The following is an 18,829-nucleotide window of genomic DNA, read 5'->3' on the forward strand; positions in this document are numbered from 1 at the left end:
TGCTGTGCTGTGGCCATCTTTGTCCATGGTCAGAAACTATCACATGATAGAAAAATAAGCTTTGAAAGAAGTGACATGTGTTCATTCCAAATCCTCACATCTTCCACTCGATTTCCTCTCTCAATCTGAATTGTTGTACATTGTTACTGCCAATTTCAAACTGATTATTTGCTCATTTCTTGTAGTTGGGTTTGTTCGCCTGCTGTCCCTTCCCACAGCCCTTCCTGTCTGCTCGGTCAGCTCTGGCAAACAGTATCTTATCTAGTGTCCTAGTGTATGGCAATAGTTTTAACTCTGGCTGCAAACTAGTAACCCAGGGGGATCTTGTAAGTGACATTTATACCTTGGCCCCATCCCTGGAGGGAAGTGGAGGTACTTATTAAAAGCTGTCCATGGGATCATACTTAGGGGCCATGATTATAGATCCCTGGAGATGACCATTGTCTGGGCGGAAAGTTAGTCATCCTGAGTTTTCTGACGCACTGATATCAGGACACTGTCAGGGATAGGAAGGTACAGGAGAAGTTAAAACAGCCTGCTGAAACTCTTTCACTTGATCTTTTGTAATATTATATTACTTTTGCCTTTTAAAAAATCCCACAGTTTGTATCCTTTGTGTCTCCATTAACATGATACTTTTGAAATGACCAAGTATTTGATTGAACAAGTTAATAGAATGAGAATTGACTAGGAAGTATGCATAGTAAAGACATACCAACAACATGCGGTTTCATGGTGAGTGGTATGCTGCCCAGCACCTTGTGGTGGATACATTAACGTTACAATGATGTTTTACTCTGGGTCACCATGACCACAGCAACTCTTACAAAGGAAAGCATTGAATTGGGGCTGGCTAACAGTTTCAGAGGTTTAGTCTATTATCATCCTAGTTGAACATGGCAGCATACATGCAGACATGGTGCTGGAGAAGGAGCTGAGAGTTCCACATCTTGATCCTCAGGCAGCAGGAGAGACTGTATACTGCACGTAGCTTGAGCATATGAGACTCAAAGCCCACCTCCATAGTGACACACTTCCTCCAACAAGGTCACACCTCCTAATAGTGCCACTCCTGTGGGGCGTTTACCCACCACCCCCACAGCTTCCCAGAGTTTTCTTGAGTGCGAGCAGCAGGAAATATTAGAAGGATTTATAGCAGAGAATCTTGCGGAGATAAACAGATAGAAAATAAAGGATAGCCTCGAGAGGGCCTGGAACCTATTCCAACGGGCCCCAACTGTCTCTGGTCCAGGGTTTTTATAGAGACGCCAAGGGGGTGGAGCAAAAGACCTCCTCCCCCAGCACAGCCAAGTGCAGACCATCTCAGGCACCTGCACTCAGGCCCGTGGTCCTGATCATCCTCTATTCAGACCTGCTGGGTAAAGCCACGAGGAACCCCAGAACGGGCTCCCACACACTCCCTACGGGCCAAGCATTCAAACACATGACTCTTTGGGGGCCATTCCTATACAAACCACCACAAATAGTGATTAAATTATGCTGAACTAAATACAGGAAGGAGTAAGATTCAGACTGGAACATCCTCCACCCCCAGTGTTTAGTGAGGAAATTGAATGAGAAGGATATATATTGTAAAGGAAAAGCAAAAGCCTGTTTAACAGGCACAGTTGGCATTTAGCTTGGGAACCTCTCTCTCTCTCTCTCTCTCTCTCTCTCTCTCTCTCTCTCTCTCTCTCTTTCTTTCTCTCTCTCTCTCTCTCTCTCAACAGGTTTCTTTTTTTCTTTAGTTGTGGAAAGTGTAGTTTTGATGAATAGTCCTTGGAATCCCATGACAGCAGGATATGGTTTCCTATTCTGAAATAGTTCAATGAAAGCAGAAAGCTCTGGAGCCAGATCTCAGCCCTGAATTCCAGTGCAGCCCTTCCAAGCCCTGTATCATCTCCACTCATCTACATGCACACACGTGTACACAGGCATGCACACACACCACATGCACATGCAAACACATGCGTGCATGCACACATCTGCATGCACATGACAGTGGGGGTAATAAGTGCCTTCACATTGTCATGAGGAATAATAATTTGCTTTATAAGTAGAAGGAAAAATGTTAGTCATTATTATCATTTTTTATCTGCAGTTTCTTTGCCTGTTCCCCATTTTTAATTGATCCTGCCTCATAGTGCTCTGTTTTTCTCTGAGGATGTTCTGCTTCTCCTCAAAACATGCCCAGTCTGCCCTAAGTAGATGTCAAGGCTCCAGTAAAGCTTTGACGAACGCATTCCTTGTGTGTGTGAACTCTGGAGTGAGCGGGTGGGCGGCGCTCTCTAACCCTGTTGTCTTTTCTGCATCTGCAGGGGAAACCCAAGAAGAAGCTTGCTGACAGGAAGAACACGGTAACTATTTTTTCACAGTTGACAAATCCTCCCATCTGCATGCCATGCAGCCATGCACAGACGCACAGTCTGCCTTACAGAGCTGTTTTCAGTTTGGCTCATCATGAGTAGCAGCAATATGTAAATGCTTTCTATTGAAAAAGTGTTCTGTGGCCACATACTATAAAGCAGGTGTGAGATTTAATTTATTAGAACTGTATTACGTCATTTTACCCGATAATAATAGATTTCTTGCTTGGTGGGGTGAAAGAGACCAGGGTATTAGTGAGACTTCAAGACTGTGGCCACCTTAGATCCATGTTTATGTTGTGGCTTTGTTATTCCTGAGGCATATGACTGGACCTGTTGGAATTCAGCACACAGGTAGCTTTTCATTTGGACAGAGCAGAACATAGCCAGAGGAAAGACCAGCATGGCTTTGCCTCAGTCAAGACTGCAGCTGCTCCAGAAAGTTTTCAGCCTACACACAGCTGCAGGTTACAGAGTTCAGCCGTTTCATGTGCCTGCCCTGCGCTGTCCTCTTCAGTCGCGGTATAACAAGAAGGCCGGCGCGGATGCCTGCATCCCACTTTGTTTTCCTTACGAGTTCATTAAAACCTGGTTTCTCATCCAATAACTTAAGTTACTGTGTGTGTCTCTGTGTGGATGATGTGTGGGGACTTTTGTGGAGTACACACGTGTGGCACATGTGTGCAGGTCAAGGAACACCTTTGTGGAGTCGGTTCTCTTCCTCCTCCTTTACATGGGTCCTAGGAGTGGAAGTCAGATCACCAGGCTTGTACAGCAAGGCCACTACCCACCGAGCCATCCCACCACCCACACCCAAACCTTCTAAAGCGTACATTGAACTTTTAAGGAATACATGATTGCCTCCTAAGGGAAAACTAAAATTAATTACTTGTAGCTTATTTCTAAATGAAAGTCAAAATTTATAAGTTTCCTATAGCATTTAGTCAAAGAATAGACTTCGTAGGTATGTTACCATCAGTTTGGAAGTTAGGGAAATTTTTTAAAAACTTAGACAAAAAGAGCATTTCAAAGCTGAGTGTGGTGGCTCATACATGTAATCCTAGTACATAGAGACTAATGTAGGGGTGCTGTGGTGGGCACACAACCAGTCTCCGCTACTTTTTTGACTAGGCTAGGCTATAGCAGAGAAACTCTGTTTCCAAAAACTAAAAAAGAAAAAACATGATTTCAAACAAATGGACCTTGATTTCCAGTTTTTAGCTGTCATTACTTATTAATATTCATATGGATATTTTGGTAGTATAGAGGATTAAACGGATAAAAACTAGGCTATGGTATTTTATGCTAGAGTATGAAAGAAGTCTTACTACATCTAAAAAGATTGAAATAATACTGTCATATTCTTGGAAAATCTCTAAATATTGGCTAGAAGTAACACGTTTCTAACTAATCTATGCATATCAAGAAGGATATCACAAAGGAAATTAGGAAGTATATTGAAATCATTCGTAATAAAAATAAAGCCGAAAATGTGTGATTTTCAGCTGAAGTGGTGCTTTGAGGGATCATTGTAGCTCTAAATGCTTCCATTGCAACCTGAGCGCTGAGCTCGGCACGGTGGATGTGCCTGCAGTCCAGCTGCTCTGGATGCCAAGGCAAGGGCTTCTGGCTTTCTTTCAAGTCAGCCTGGCCTACAGATAGCGAGAGCTTGTCTCAAAGTCAGAAAAGATGCAAGAAGCAAAGGGAGGACTCTGAGGACTGAAGTCACAGATCTGGAGTCCATCTAAGAAACTGTACAAAGCAGACTAGAGTAACTAAAATAAGTAGAATTGAGAACATAAGAAAAAGCGAAAGGCAGTTAAACAAAACAAACAGAAAAGAATTAGCAGTTCCTTAGCATCCCTCCACAGCATCTATTTTGTGTCTGTCGGCTCTGCGCTCATGCCATCCCTCTATCTGATGCAGGCACTCGGGGCTCTGTTTCGTCTGTTAACTTTCTTAGAGCGGCTTAGGTGAAGTGAGTGACTGAACTCCTTGTTCAGGGTAGCATTGATGCAGACTGAACAGAACTGAAAGAGGAATCCTGCAGGGCACTACAGAGTGAGTCTAGTCAGAAGGTTGGGTTTTTAGGAAAGACTTCCTACAAAGCAAGCTCCAGGTTTCTTGGTTTCAGTGGTGAGTAAGACACTCTGTCTCAAGGGAATAAGTCAGAGAGTAATAGAGGAGGACATGCAGTGTTCTCTTCTGGCCTTTGCGTGCACACATGTATGCACACACCTGTCCACATAGGTGCATATAGATACATACACTGTGCATGCCACAGATACAGAAGGGAGAGGAAGAGGGACACAAGACATTCACAGAATACAATATATCAGAGTACTTAGTAACATTCTAAAGAATCATGCTCTTACCAGTGTATTCTTTTTTTATACAATAGACTAGTTCATGAACATAAGCACTGGGCTTTAATTTATTAAGATATAACTTCTACCCATTCAATTAAGGTGACCTAAAATATTAAGCTATCTCAAACCAGGTTAAGACTTGTTTGTTTGTTTGGGTGTTTTTCAGGACAGGGTTTCTCTTTATAGCCCTGGCTGTCCTGGAACTCAACTTTGTAGATCAGGATGGCCTCAAACTTACAGAGATCTGCCTGCTTCTACCTCTCAAAGTGCAGGGATTAAAGGTGTGAGCCACCGTGCCTGGCCCCAGGTTAAGTTTTTAAAAGATGAGTCTTTAGAAACATGCTATCATGTAAGGTAGAGATATCACATGTGACTTCACAATTAGCAAATAAATGGCTTGAGTGGTGCTTTTCCATCTGAGTTATTAATTCATTATTTAATTGGCTAGATCTATATTTTCAGAGCTCTGCAGTTCAGTCTTTGGGAAGACGATGATGGATAAGATTGAACATTTCTTAGTTGTAGCTACTTGGGAGACTGAGGCAGGAGGCCAAACATTGGATGTCAGTCTGGGTATCCTAGTGATATCTTCCATCAGAAAGTGTGGTGAGATGGCCCAGAGGGCAGAGGCCCTATGATTTGACCACTCCTTGTTTGGACTGGGTCCCACAATCACTCACATCCCTGATTGTGATTTGTCTTCCTAACACCCGGCATAGACATTCCCAGCCCCTTCCCTGTCCCTCTTCTCACTCAGAACCTGCTGGGCTTGGGCCTTGTCTTCTGTCTGCTACCAGCTCATGTCTGCCTCTGCCTCTTAATTCCTGACTCCACTCAAGACCTGGAGGGCTCCTGCCTCTCTCCTATCTCTGTGGAGCTATATAGGTCCCAAAGAAGGTCAGGAGTCTTGGTGTGTCCCCAAGTTGTGCAACACTAGACTGGGGAGACCTTTGCAGTCTCTGACTTTTCAGAGACACCTCCCCGTGAGTCCTAGTGCCCCGTGTGGCACTGCCTTATTCTCAGATCTTCGTCTGTTCAGAACATTTAATAAATTCAGGGAAGCCATTAATAAAGTCTTAATGTTGACGGCAGTATTCCCACTTACCTGTGAACTCCGGCCCCTTTAGAGTTCATGAGGGTTTCCATGGCAATCTCTTGTCCTTACAGATGTGCTCAAGCTTAGTCTTGGAATAAAGAAGAGAATTTGACTGTCTTGTGTAGCTAAGGCTGGCCTCAGACTTGATGTATAGCTATAGATGACTTTGACCTTAGGATCCCCCTGTCTCGGTGTTCTGAGTGCTGGGATCCCAGGCACCCAGCATCACACACAGTTTAAGGGGGAATACTTGTGAAAGGCATGCCTGCTGTGTTGTGTTTCCTGCAGAGTGAATACCGACGGAGCACCAGAACTGAAGGTGGAGAGCATGAACTCCAAGGCCAAGCTGCATGCTGCTCTCTATGAGAGGAAGCTACTGTCTCTGGAGGTGCGAAAACGTAGACGGCGGAGTGGCAGATTGAGGGCAATGAGGCCAAAATACCCAGGTACCTGCCAGTGAGCATTCAACAAACTGTATGAGCTGGGTCCTGGCAGAGCCAGTTAACCAGTTTCTTCCTTAATACCCAGTGAGTCAGAACTTTCCTGATCACATGAGGTTAGTTGTGCTCTAGGTAATCTCTCCCCGCTCTGAAACTTAATTTTGAAAAGATTAGAAAATTTAAAATGTCCAGTTTCTTGATACTTGCATTGGAAAACTATCTGAAACGAAGTGCATGTTTTGGCTCCTGCTCTCATTCCACCATCAAACAAATACTCCATTTTTAGACTAATGAGTGTCCAGAGTAGTGGGGTCCCGAGCGATGCTGCTGGCCTTGATGATGACTTGGTAAGCCAGTTCATCATGTGAAATGGGTAGGTGCCATGAATATTTTAGATGAAGGAGTTTCTCTGCAGGCTGTCCTACATTACAGCTCTGTTTTCGACTCGCCCATAGATGGACACAACTCCCTACTTCTGTCCCTCATAGAGCACCTCTGACAGGCAGCTCCTTCCTTAGTCCCTAGGGTTGCATTGATGAGTTTAAAAAGGCAAGGTACGGTTCCTGGTCTAAGAGCAGTAAACGTAGACCCGGATGATATTCCCCTGCTCGTTGTATCTCCGTGGAGGGGATTTTGGCTTTTTTAACACCCTCGGATGTGCTAGAGATTATGCAGTCCAGGGCATTTTGGGGTGGGGCTTGCCTTCAGCAGTGAGAGAGCCATGGGTATGATGAGAACTATCAACTCTAATGGTGATTATTAATAGGGTTGTTAGGGTGTAAGATGAGCGTGATGTCTTGTTGGGAGTTTGACTTAGAAATGGGTTTTTGCTAAGAAGATAAAAGGAAGGTGTTGGGAGAGAGGACATTTTAATCCTTTTTTCAGCAACATTAGTGATTCTTCGCATTTAGTGATTACCCAACCAGCTGAAATGAATATTAAAACTGAGACAGAAAGCGAAGAGGAGGAAGAAGTTGGACTAGACAATGAAGATGAAGAGCAGGAAGCCTCCCAGGAGGAGTCTGCAGGGTCTCTTGGAGAAAACCAGGCCAAGTACACGCCGTCATTGACTGTTATAGTAGAAAATTCACCCAGAGAAAATTCCATGAAAGTTGCTGAGTGGACTAATAAAGGTGATCAGTGCTGCAAAATTGAGGCTCAAGAGCCGGAGTCTAAATTTAATCTGATGCAGATTCTCCAGGATAATGGCAATCTAAGGTAGGTACCTTTGAGGGTGATGGTCGTCTGGCTGCTTGTAGCTGACTTGTCCTGGATCCCGGCCCCTGTGTCAGTGCCTGCCCTGTTCCCTTTGGTAATCACAGGAGTCCTGGGACCTCATGACCGCTTAGACTTGGCTGCTGCTGCAGAAACGGAGGCTTGGAGAGTAACTTGTCCCAGGCCGAGCTGTAACATGGCCCGGGTTTCACAGGCCCAATAGATGCTGCCTGGGCATAGTCTCGAGAGTGCAGAGGGACCAAGACAAGGCACTCAAGCAGTTCTGGTGCAGTGTGTGGGAACCTCAAGGAGCTGGGACTCTGATCCCCAAGAGGACACAGAAAAAGGGCCGGGCCAGCGTCATGTGAGAGGGGATCTTTGAGCCAGGCCTTAACGGATTTGGATTTTCCCAGGTTTGGGAAGTGGGAGGCGAGTGCTGAGTAGGTAGAAGGAAGTGACATAGAAGTGGGTAGGATAGCCATTCCTCCAGCCCATCAGCAGACATTGCTGAGTGCCTGCTCGGTGCCAAGAGTATGCTAGGCCCTAGAGCACTGCCGGGGGAGCACTGCTGCCGGGGGAGCACTGCCGTGGGGGGAGCACTGCTTGGGGGAGCACTGCTGCTGGGGGGAGCACTTCCGGGGGCGCACTGCTGGGATAGCACTGCTGCCGGGGGGAGCACTGTTGGGGGGAGCACTACTTCTGGGGGGAGCACTGCTGCTGGGGGAGCACTGCTGGGGGAGCACTGCTGCTGGGGGAGCACTGCCGGGGGGAGCACTGCTGCCGGGGGAGCACTGCTGCCGGGGGGGTACTGCTGCCGGGGGGAGCACTGCTGGGGGAACACTGCTGCCGGGGGGAAGCACTGCTGCCTGGGGGAGCACTGCCGGGGGGAGCACTGCCGGGGGGGCACTACTGCCGGGGGGAGCACTGCTGCCGGGGGGAGCACTGCTGCCGGGGAGCACTGATGCTGGGGGAGCACTGCTGCCGGGGGGAGCACTGCTGGGGGAGCACTGCTGCCGGGGGAGCACTGCTGCCGGGGGGAGCACTGCTGCCCGGGGGAGCACTGCCGGGGGAGCACTGCTGCCGGGGAGAGCATTGCTGGCAGGGGGAGCACTGCTGCCGGGGAGAGCATTGCTGGCAGGGGGAGCACTGCTGGAGGAGCAAGGCGGGGCATGGGCAACCTACAGTCTGTGTGGTAAGATGGACAGCAAACAAAGAAGCATGGTTCTAGGCAGTGGAGAATGCCTTGAAGATGGCAAAATGGTGTGGTGGTGGGGCAGAGAGTCACTAAGACTGTACTGGCCATGCGCGAAGAGGTGAGCTTTGCAGTGAGTTTGTATGAGGAGGTAGTTCTGCCTCCGACTACCGGGAGGCAGGCGATTGGAGGCAGAACAAACGGGGAATGGCACAAGCCTTTGTGTTTGGGAAGTAGCTGACTGGTGGGGGGGGCGCTAAAGAGGTCAGGAGGGAGTGCTGAGAAACTAAACTCCATCCAGTGCATGCTGTCACATTGTGCATCGGCTTCAGAGGAAGCGGGTTGTTTCTGGGCAGTTCTTAAGTAGCTACATGATAGTCAGACCTTGTTTTAGAAAGTAAACTTTGCTCACGTGTGAGAGAGCAGTTGGTTAGAGAAGAAACTCAATGTAGAAAGGGGATTTAGAATTGTTCAAATCTGGAAGATGAAGGTGTCGGCTTTTCTCTTTCAAGATAGAGATTCGGAGCATTTGTAGACTTAAGAGGCAGGGTTTGATGGCCGGAGGATTAAGACGTAGAAATGGATGTGTTGGCAGAGAAGGGTCGTAAGAGAAAGGTGGAAAGAGGCCAGTAGAGGGATAACTCCTTTTCCAGGTCGTAAAGGACGGGCTATGTGGCAAGCGCTGAGGGAAGCCAGAGAGTGGAGAGGCTGAGTAGTCTGCGGTGCGGCCTGTGCTCTCTAGAGGCCGGAACTTGCACTTGGGCCAGGAGGTCCGGAGTGAGTTTAGGTTTGGGAGGGTGATGTGGAGAATGAGAATAGCTGATTAGTGAGTTCAGGTTGTGTGGACTCGTTCCCAGCACTTGGGCTCTGGTCTGTGGATTGAGCTGATTCCTCGATTGAAGGCAAGTCGGAGAGTCAGAGACCCTTTCCAGGCTTCATTCAGTGTTCTCTGTCAAGCCAAGGTGCAGGGTCACATCAGGATTTCTGAAACTGTTTCCTGAATTTGGGGTAGGGGGTATTAGAAAACTGGAAATGAAAGATGAAAGTGTGTTCTAAGCTGCATTCCAGCAATCAAATCCTCCTTAGCAGCTGTAGAAATAAGTACTTCTTAGTAAATCTTAGGGGCTTCACTTTCAGTGAGGAAACAGCTTGTAGGATAGATCGCTGTCAGTCAGCAGACTCCAGACTGTTGTTGCCCATTGTCCTGTGGGATGTTTGCATGGTCTCCTGGGGATGGTCAAGGCTAGGGTTGGAGACAGCATGCCACCTCCTGGTGTAATTTGCCTCCTGGAGATCTGTTTAATAACCTTTTGGATTTTAGAACCAAGTTGATTTAATACAAATTGTGCCTGTCCGATACTTTGGTCCAGTGACTAGCCAATGCCTTTGAGATGGTCTTAGACTAGCTTACCAGGGTCCTTTTAGGAAGGTTTATAGATATGAAAAACTTAGTTATTTCATATCTTAGTTAAATTTCATTTGAAACAAAATAAGTCTTGAAATTTCAACTGATTATCAGTATGAGGGCTCCAGTCAATGCAGTCGGTTACTCAGCTGCAGTTGGAAGCATCTGAAACATGCTGTTGTTCTCTAGATGAGAATAGGAATGTCTTTGTTGGGAACATTTGGACGTTTAAATTCCTTGTTTCAAATTCATATTGCACTCTCATAACTGTTCCTGTTAGTAATAAGGCTGTAACCTTATTTATAGCTCACTTGCTAGAACTTCTTACACATGAAAACTCAAGAGCAAGCAGACTCCCTGGCCTGACTCCCCTGCACTCCAATCCTCCAAAACACACTCAGTCCTGGACCTTGTAGGATCTGCAGTCTGCTTGGGACAGATCCTTCCTCTTAACCTTGGGGAACATGAGCAGACAATGTTTAGTGATTACATGTGTGAGGATTGGGAACGGAGTTTGGATTGGGCCCTAATCTTAGCTGATGTAATCTTGGCTACAGTGTCAGGAGGCCGATCAGCTGAAGTAACCAAAATCTTGCCTGAAAGGAAACAGATCTGCCACAGTTAGCTGCTGAAGTGAAAGTCGTCACTGTCTCTCTGGTCCTCTGGCTTTCCCACTGCAGCTTGAGGAGAGTCCTTGTCTGTAACCTAGACCACCAGGCAGAAACCAGCTCTCACTGTGGTGCGTCTCGCCATCTTGAAGGATATTTTCCCCACTAAACCTCTGGGTCTGACCTTGCCTGTCAGGTCATATACACCAAGCTTTGTTGGACCACATTCACTTGTTCTGTTCTGGGCTCCGACCACTCCTGTCATGGAGTCGAGATGCATGACCTTAAAATATGGGCTCAGAAGTTCCTTTGTAGGATTTATCCTGCTTCAGAGGCTTTTCCATGCTAGGAATATTAGTTCTCATAACAATATCCATATTCCTCTTCTATTTGGTAAGTAAGTCCTGAAGGACTTCTGCCACCAAATTCCTTTCCTCTTAACTACCAGTGTCCCTCTGAACACCGAACACTGCCTTCTCCCAAGAAAGTTCTTAAAGATTCAAGGAGGCAGAGGGGCAGGATAAATAATGTTCAGCTTTTGTGTGCGCCCCCCTTTTATGCTAATGATGAGAAGTATTATCGCTGATTCTTGTATGGGAAACAATTTAAACCTCATGGAGGAAGGTTTGGAAGGGTTCTTCATTCAGTAGTGTCTACCTAACAGTTTTCCTATTCTTAGCCATCCTAACGGAAGGACCCTTAGAGGTCCCTTGGAGAGAGGCAGTTATGTGGTAGGTAGGTTTGCCATTCTCTCTCCTAATGATGATTGTTTTGGATTTCTACAGCAAAGTGCAAGCCCGGTTAGCATTCTCTGCCTATCTTCAGCATGTGCAAGTCCGTCTGACGAAAGACAGCGGTGGTCAGACCCTCAGTCCGAGTTGGGCTGCCAAAGAGGATGAACAGATGGTAAGGCTCTGCTTGCTGGGACCTTTGACCTGTCCTTTTTCTTTCTCTCCTTCTTTTCCTTGGTCCCCAGCTTAGCAATGATAAAAATTCTGATAAAAGAATTATTGCAGGACACAGTTAAAGGTCTCACCATGCGAGCCTTGTGACCTGGTGAGTTTGATTCCCATGTAAAGGTGAAAAGAGTGAATCTATTCCACGGATTGTTCTCTGGCCTACACATGCATGGTGTGGCTCATGCATTCACAGGCACCAGGAAAACTCATGCAACACACACACACACACACACACACACACACACACACACACGTTATACATGGTAAAGTTTTTAGATTTCTCATGTTTTTATGTGATATGAAGCAGATCTCTGAAGCCATATGCATTATGCTATATAGTGGAACTATGAGTTTACTCCGTTTTGAAATGGAAATTGGTTGCTCATTAGATGTTAAGTCTTGTGTAAAACTTTTGAGAAAAATAGCTATCTTCTGACCTTAAGCTGATTTCCATTTCATTCTTTGAGGGAGGCATTGTTACCTCATTTTACAGAGGATACAAAATCCTAGAAAAGCCAAGGCTTTTGTTCTGTAGCTTGAATATGGTAAACTGTAACCCAAGATATTACCTATGCTTGCTTTACTTTGTTTCCGTTATTTTCTGTACTGAGGATTCCCATTTGCTCTTTGAAAGTCAGTAAACTCTCTCAGAAAGTACTGTTCCTCAGCTTAATGTCTACTTGTAATTGTGTAAAAGTTTTGGATTACTAGAATCAAACTTATGACAATTTTGACCATGTATTAGTCATTTCAACACACCCAGGATTTAATATTCCAGATCACAATGACAGGAAGCCTCAGCTTCTTTGGTAAGATCAGAGCTTGTAGAGGAAACCACAGCCTTTTAATGGCCTGTTAAAAACTAGAGGCATTACCACAAGCAGAGGGGTCTTTAACCCTGAGGAAGCTGTGTCCTTTGTCAGTGCTAACTTTAATTTTTAGTTCTCTTTATGAAAGATACATTTTAAAAAACATGTTGGCTATCCCAGAAAACAAATGATGAATTTAAAGTAGCTAGTACAACCCAGAGATAAAACCTTGTGTGTCATGAATAATCCTTCAGCCATCAGTGGAAAATGTTAGCTCTGCTCTTTCCAAGTGGAAAATTGAGCCTGCCTTTTTCAGAGTCAGTTTGTCTGCTCCACTGAAAAAATAATGTTTTAATATAGTAGCTAAACCACACTATAGTAAAGACATCAGAGAACTATAAAATACCCTCTGGTTATGAGGCTGTACCCTTTATGCTGGAGAAAAGTGGAGGAAGGGCAATGAACAACAGTCAATTTTTTAAAATCATTTAGAAAATAACTAAAAAGCAAACAAAGAAATAACCAAACCAACTACTGCTCCAGTTGCTGGCTGAGAATTCACCCAAGATTTGGGACTTTCTACAAGAATATGTAAGATCATCACTGTAAAACGCAGTAAACATTGAGCTACTCCTGGCTGTGGCTTGAGGGCCAATGGCCTTGCTTATGAGAAAGACAGGTACACAGCTTCCCTCTCTGATCCAGTCTATCTGGCAGCTCAGAGGGCACCCTGAGAGTTCTGTTATTTTATGGACAGTAACCTCTGTGAGGTCCCTGGCTCCACAGAATATCTGTGGTGTCATGAATGACCTGATTGAGATTCTCTCAGTTTCAGAATCCTTGTCTCCATCCTAAGTGAGGTATTTTCTCCTATTCGCTTACTGACTGTCTCCTGGCTGTGTTTCCCCTCTTCCTACTCTCAGAGCTCCCTTACCCTTTGGAAGGAAGAACGGTCTGTAGCTTCCCAGCTTCATAGCAGCGTTTAGTTTCCTTCATCACCACACTTTTTAAGCAGTAGTTTCTGTTCATTCCACATGCACATTTTCATACCTCCTTCATTGTTTATACAAAGGCTTCTGATGCGGCCTCAGTATCAGGATTCAGGGGCTGTCTCCAGCTCGTGATCCTTTCCCACTCCAGACTCTTCAGGAGCTTCTGATGCGGCCTCAGTATCAGGATTCAGGGGCTATCTCCAGCTCGTGATCCTTTCCCACTCCAGACTCTTCAGGAGCTTTGATGCGGCCTCAGTGTCAGGATTCAGGGGCTGTCTCCAGCTTGTGATCCTTTCCCACTCCAGACTCTTCGGGAGCTTTGGCACTTGACCCTTTTCTCTCTGGCCTCTGTGCCATTGCTTTCTGTTAGATTTCTCTCTATACGTGCTTTTTTGTTATGTTACAGGGTCTCACTGTGTAGCCTAGGCTAGCCACTAACTCACATCCTCCTACCTCAGCCTTCCTAGCAACAGAATTGTAGCCATTGCACCTGATTCTGTTTTTTCTGCCTTCTCACCTTTGATGAGTATAGATGAAATTCTAAATGCTCTTAGTAAATAAGAAACACAGAGCCAAATACAGAGTTACAGCCTAAGAGATCTGAGCACTAGCGAAGCCCAAGACTACCTGTAGCTCACCAGTCGCTGCCGTCTCTTCCCCTGAGAGAGAAAGCTTCTCCTGTGTGACCTGTCTTTTTATTGCCTTTCTGTTCTACCTTCTCATTGGCTCTAAACCCAACCACATGACTTCCTTGTCACTGCCTGTCTATACAGACCTCCAGGTCTCTATGGTTGGTACTGGGATTAATGGTTTGGGTCACTGCTTGGCTGTCTCCTTGACCACACAGAGACTCTGCCTGCCATGTGATCAGATTAAGGGCATGTGCTACCACTGCCAGACATCTGCTTAATGATTATGACCTCTGATCTCCAGGCAACTTTATTTATTAACATACACATAAAATCACATTTTAGCACAAATAAAATATCACCATAGATGAGTTCATCTGCTTCTGTGATTTTAGTTTGCACTGACCTTCAATGCTAACTTTCCTAAATGGCTCTGCTTGAACACCTTATTAGAAGCAGTATCTTTAAATTCTTTAAATTATGATAGTTCTGTTTGTGCGTATATACATTATGGTGTTTGTATCACTACTGCCTTACTACATAGTTACTTGCATCTACATTTAATTTTTATTTTTTGGTCTTTATGTAGTGTCTTACAGCTAACATGCTTATGAAAATGTGTGACATAGCTCTTCTCACATCTCTTGTTGAGTCCCATCACTGCTTGTCCTCTCGATGGTTCGCACAACCCCTACTTTTGCCCTTCTCGTTCTCATTCCTCCACGTAGGAGCTAGTGGTTCGCTTCCTTAAGAGAGCATCAAGTAACCTGCAGCACTCGCTAAGGATGGTGCTACCTAGTCGGCGATTGGCACTTCTGGAGCGCAGAAGAATTCTTGCCCACCAGCTAAGTGACTTTATCGTCGTGTACAACAAGGTAAGTCGTTTTCCTCATCGTCTTACGTGTTGGCTCGTCGCACCCTGTTGAGAACAGGCCATCTGCTTTGTTCTGTTATCTTGGCATCACCATCCCCTGTAGGGCTCCAATGGGCACTCCAGCTGGGCCGAAAAACTACTTTTTTTGAGGGCCAGTGGCTCTACTTAGGAAATTGTGTAGTTCTTTTGCGCTCTAGTCTATATACCTGAGAAGGATCCTGGTCTGTGTACAGTTGTAGTGTAGTATTGTGCCTATAGACAGTGGTGAGTTGGCCATTTGAGAGGGAACTTAAACTGTGAATTTATATGATGACTTGCATTTCTACATTGGAAGAGTTAGATTTTCTTCTCTGAAACATTTGAAACAGGGATAGGATTTCACACCTATAAGGTACACTGTTTAATTAGAATTTTTCCAAAATGCTTTATATCTGAGGTTCTAGAATCCTTTTTAAAACGATGTTATTTAGGGAAGAAAAAGTATGACCACTATGTAGGAGGAAAAGCTGAGTCCTGGAAATTGACGTGGCCTTTCTGAAATTACATGGAAAGACCAGTGGACTGTCAGCACACTAAACCTGTAGCCACAATTTACTCCAGATCCACTGAGAATTGTGTCTTACACAACTAAAATCTCATCAGCTTGGAAACTGATACAAGAGACTCCTCTAAGGCCAACCTTTCCTCTGTGAATTGTAACGGACTCTGTGAAGCTGCAATCATTATCACAGATGTTGCTAGAAAAGGCGCTTGCTCTATGACCTGTGTTAGTAGAAAGTAAAAACGTGATTAAAAATTACATTTTGCCACTGCTACTTGGGAATTTCAAAACATTTCATGAAATGATGACCCAAAGTAGCCTGTCAGATTTGTGAGTGGTGGAAGTAGAGGAATTAAAGCCTTTGCTGTAATGAGTCGTTAACGGAAGGTAACGAAGTAGATGAAGGACACATCTCTCAGGAGTCAGTTTCAGTTTGTTGTTCTTCTCTGGGGTCCGACGTGGGTAGGAAACAGAACAAATGGCTGAGAAGAAATCAAAGAAGAAACTAGAAGAGGAGGAGGAAGACGGGGTGAACGCAGAAAGCTTTCAGGAGTTCATCCGACAAGCAAGGTACGGGCCCGATGATCACTAACCATGTCCTTCCGTCTCCCGAGCGCCCCCCGTGTTTCTGCTCCGTGCACACGAATAACTCAGTGTCCAAAGGAGGGAGCTCTTCCTGCCTTGGCCTCTCCAAATCTTCACTGGTTGTGTAGCGCTGTCAGACTCCAGCTATGAAAACAGTGCTGCGTGGTGTCTGGGCTGGAGCTCTAGACAGCCTTCAAAGTGCACAGCCCTGCGCGGGCGGACTGAGAGCCTCTCAGAAATGTGAAGTTACAGGCTTCTGGTGTTTACTGGGGCCAGAGTTATTCCTGACCGACTGACTGATGCTGTGGAGATGACCAAAGTTTGCCTACGTAGAGTAGGGTGAGGGATTGGCGGGTTCTCAACGCTGTGAGGGTCACGCCTGATTTACGTAAAACAGAACAAGTTTTTCATGCTTAGGGTTGACCTTGAGAAATTGAAAATCTCTATGTTCAACTCTGTTGATGTAAGCCAGCCAGACCATTTTACTCACTGACATTGTATTTCCAAAGGCAGAGATAACAAAAACACTTAATTTTAACTTTTGTAAAAAACTCAGAATGAAGGGCCTTTTTAAAATGGTAGAATTGTCAGGTTGGAGAGTTGATTGGGGATTCAGAGCATTATCTATTTTTGCAAAAGACCCAGGTTCTATTCCCCAGCATGTACTACATGGTTGCTCACAACCATCTATAACTCTAATCCCAGGAGATCTGACATAAAATAATAAAATCTAAAAATTAATTGTTGTTCAAATTGGAGAGTCGTGCAGAAACCACTAAACTGAAGGGAAACTCAGTCGTAAGCCCTTTAATGGGGCTTCAGTGGTCCAGGACTCAGTGGGGAGGACAGCAGGAGAAGAGCAACAGTCCCTGTGTGGAGAGGTTCAGTTAGGTGAGGGCTAGCAGTCGCTGACACCGAGGTCTTTGGTTAATTCCTTGAACAGACCTCACTGTGGCCTCCGTGTCTTGTGTTTTAGGTGTGCAACAAACACCTACATCATTTTGTAGAGTTTATAGTTGTTTAATGCTATTTTGTGGACATTCTGAAGTCTTGAGTAATACGCTTGAGAAAGCAGGTATGGAAATGAAGCAAGAAATAGCTTTCCATATCGGCCTCATAAAAACAGCAAAAGCAAAAAAGGACCAGGTGGCTTAGTGGGTAAAGGTGCTCATGCCTAAACCAGAGACACGAGTTCCGTCCTGGGGACCCATGTGGGGGAAGGAAAAATACAGTTCCTGCACAGTTCCTGCAGATTGTCCTCTGCAGCTGCACTGTGGTTTGGATGTGCTTGTACATAAGGTAAATACATACATGTAAAAAGATTAAAGGCAGAAAGGGCAATAAAGTAAATGATACCAAGAAAATAGAACTTTAAAAAAAAAGTCCATACAATAGAAAAATAGAAGGAAAAAGACCCTCAAAGTTAATTATTATTTTTTAATATTTATTTATTATGTATACTCTGTTCTGCCCACATGTATGCCTACACACCAGAAGAGGGCACCAGATCTCATTACAGATGGTTGTGACCCACCATGTGGTTGCTGGGAATTGAACTCAAGACCTCTGGAAGAGCAGCCAATACTCTTAACCACTGAGTCATCTCTCCTGCTCAAAACCTTCAACTTTAAAAAAAAAAGAAACTTCACTGGATACTAAATATAAACTATGTATACTCTTCACTAATAGAGTGTTTGGGGATCATAATACATTGGGTCATATTTATTGTTGATTGTCATTTAAGCAGCAGTTGCTGGGAACTGTGTGGTCGTGTAGGGTCTTTCACTAAGTCAGGGCAAGTACACGGATTCCTTCAATGGGCTGACAAATTCAAATGCCTGCAGGAAGGAGGCAGGAAGACCTAAAAGACGGAAGTGGGCCGAGCATAAGACACACACGGAGTAGGTTGTCGTTGGGCCAGCTGTCCCCTGCCTTCCAGTGTTATGAGAGTGCCCAATAAACCGCTGCCAGAGAGAAGCAGGGCCCTTGCAAGCTCAGCTGTAGATGTTTGCCGTTACTAACACTGTTGGTCTCGTACCTCTCTTCTCCTTGGGACCCCGAGCGTTCATAGCTATCCATAGAGGAGGTTTCCTGGGTTCTCCGTGGCGTGTTCTGAAGATGGCAGGTGGCTTTGCTTCCCTTCCTTGAAGGCTACCTCTGTGCAATAATACCAAGCTCCAGAGATGAGAAAATGGTAGTCAGAATGTGACTGCGTGTGGAAAATCCCTGCATTCTTGCTTCAGATCCCTTTGGCTAAGATCAAGTTAAATCTGCATGTTATGTTACTGGGAGGCCTGCTTAGACCCTCCTCTGTGTTCTAATACTTTATACTTTGTGACTCTGCATAGCATGTCATTCCAGTAATTCAGAGTGCCCATCCAGTTCCATCTCATTCATCATTTAGATGCTCAAGGATCTCTTCTGCGGTCACCTTATTTCTGACAGAGCCAGTTGAAATGACTGTGGCCCTTTTAGCGAAAATACTTCTGTTATCTGGAAGCAGGATGGACACATTGCCAACTGTAGCCAGTCATAGTTGGACTCGGTGGCTGTGAATAATCTTTTCCCCATAGTTTATTTTGTAATGGCGCACACCTCTCTGTCTCTCTCCTTTTCCCTCTCCCTCCCCCCTCGTGTGTGTGTGTGTGTGTGTGTGTGTGTGTAAGCTGGCCAGGGGGTGTCATTCAAAAATAGGTCTCTGGTAAGCTTTGACCCAATCTGTGGCTTCAGTTCCTTACCAAGAGTGTGC

The 18,829-nt window shown here is 45.3% G+C and overlaps 1 protein-coding gene across 16 annotated transcripts in view; it reads left to right on the top strand.

Moving 5' to 3' along the window:
* Positions 1-18,829, top strand: part of Ttll5 (tubulin tyrosine ligase like 5) — a 253,130-nt gene that overhangs the window by 85,890 nt on the left and 148,411 nt on the right. For 14 of the 16 annotated variants that reach the window (XM_028876403.2, XM_028876308.2, XM_028876334.2 and 11 more), the window contains 6 exons: positions 2,319-2,357; positions 6,120-6,277; positions 7,183-7,489; positions 11,477-11,597; positions 14,809-14,955; positions 15,962-16,065. In XM_028876403.2, the coding sequence (XP_028732236.1) occupies positions 2,319-2,357; positions 6,120-6,277; positions 7,183-7,489; positions 11,477-11,597; positions 14,809-14,955; positions 15,962-16,065 (876 nt within the window). Of the gene's footprint in view, positions 1-2,318; positions 2,358-6,119; positions 6,278-7,182; positions 7,490-11,476; positions 11,598-14,808; positions 14,956-15,961; positions 16,066-18,829 lie in introns of those variants that run through there. The other 2 variants (XM_028876440.2, XM_028876431.2) reach the window with 2 other exon arrangements.

The sequence above is a fragment of the Peromyscus leucopus genome, chromosome 14 (assembly GCF_004664715.2).
Source record: "Peromyscus leucopus breed LL Stock chromosome 14, UCI_PerLeu_2.1, whole genome shotgun sequence".
Classification (NCBI taxonomy): Eukaryota; Metazoa; Chordata; class Mammalia; order Rodentia; family Cricetidae; genus Peromyscus; species Peromyscus leucopus.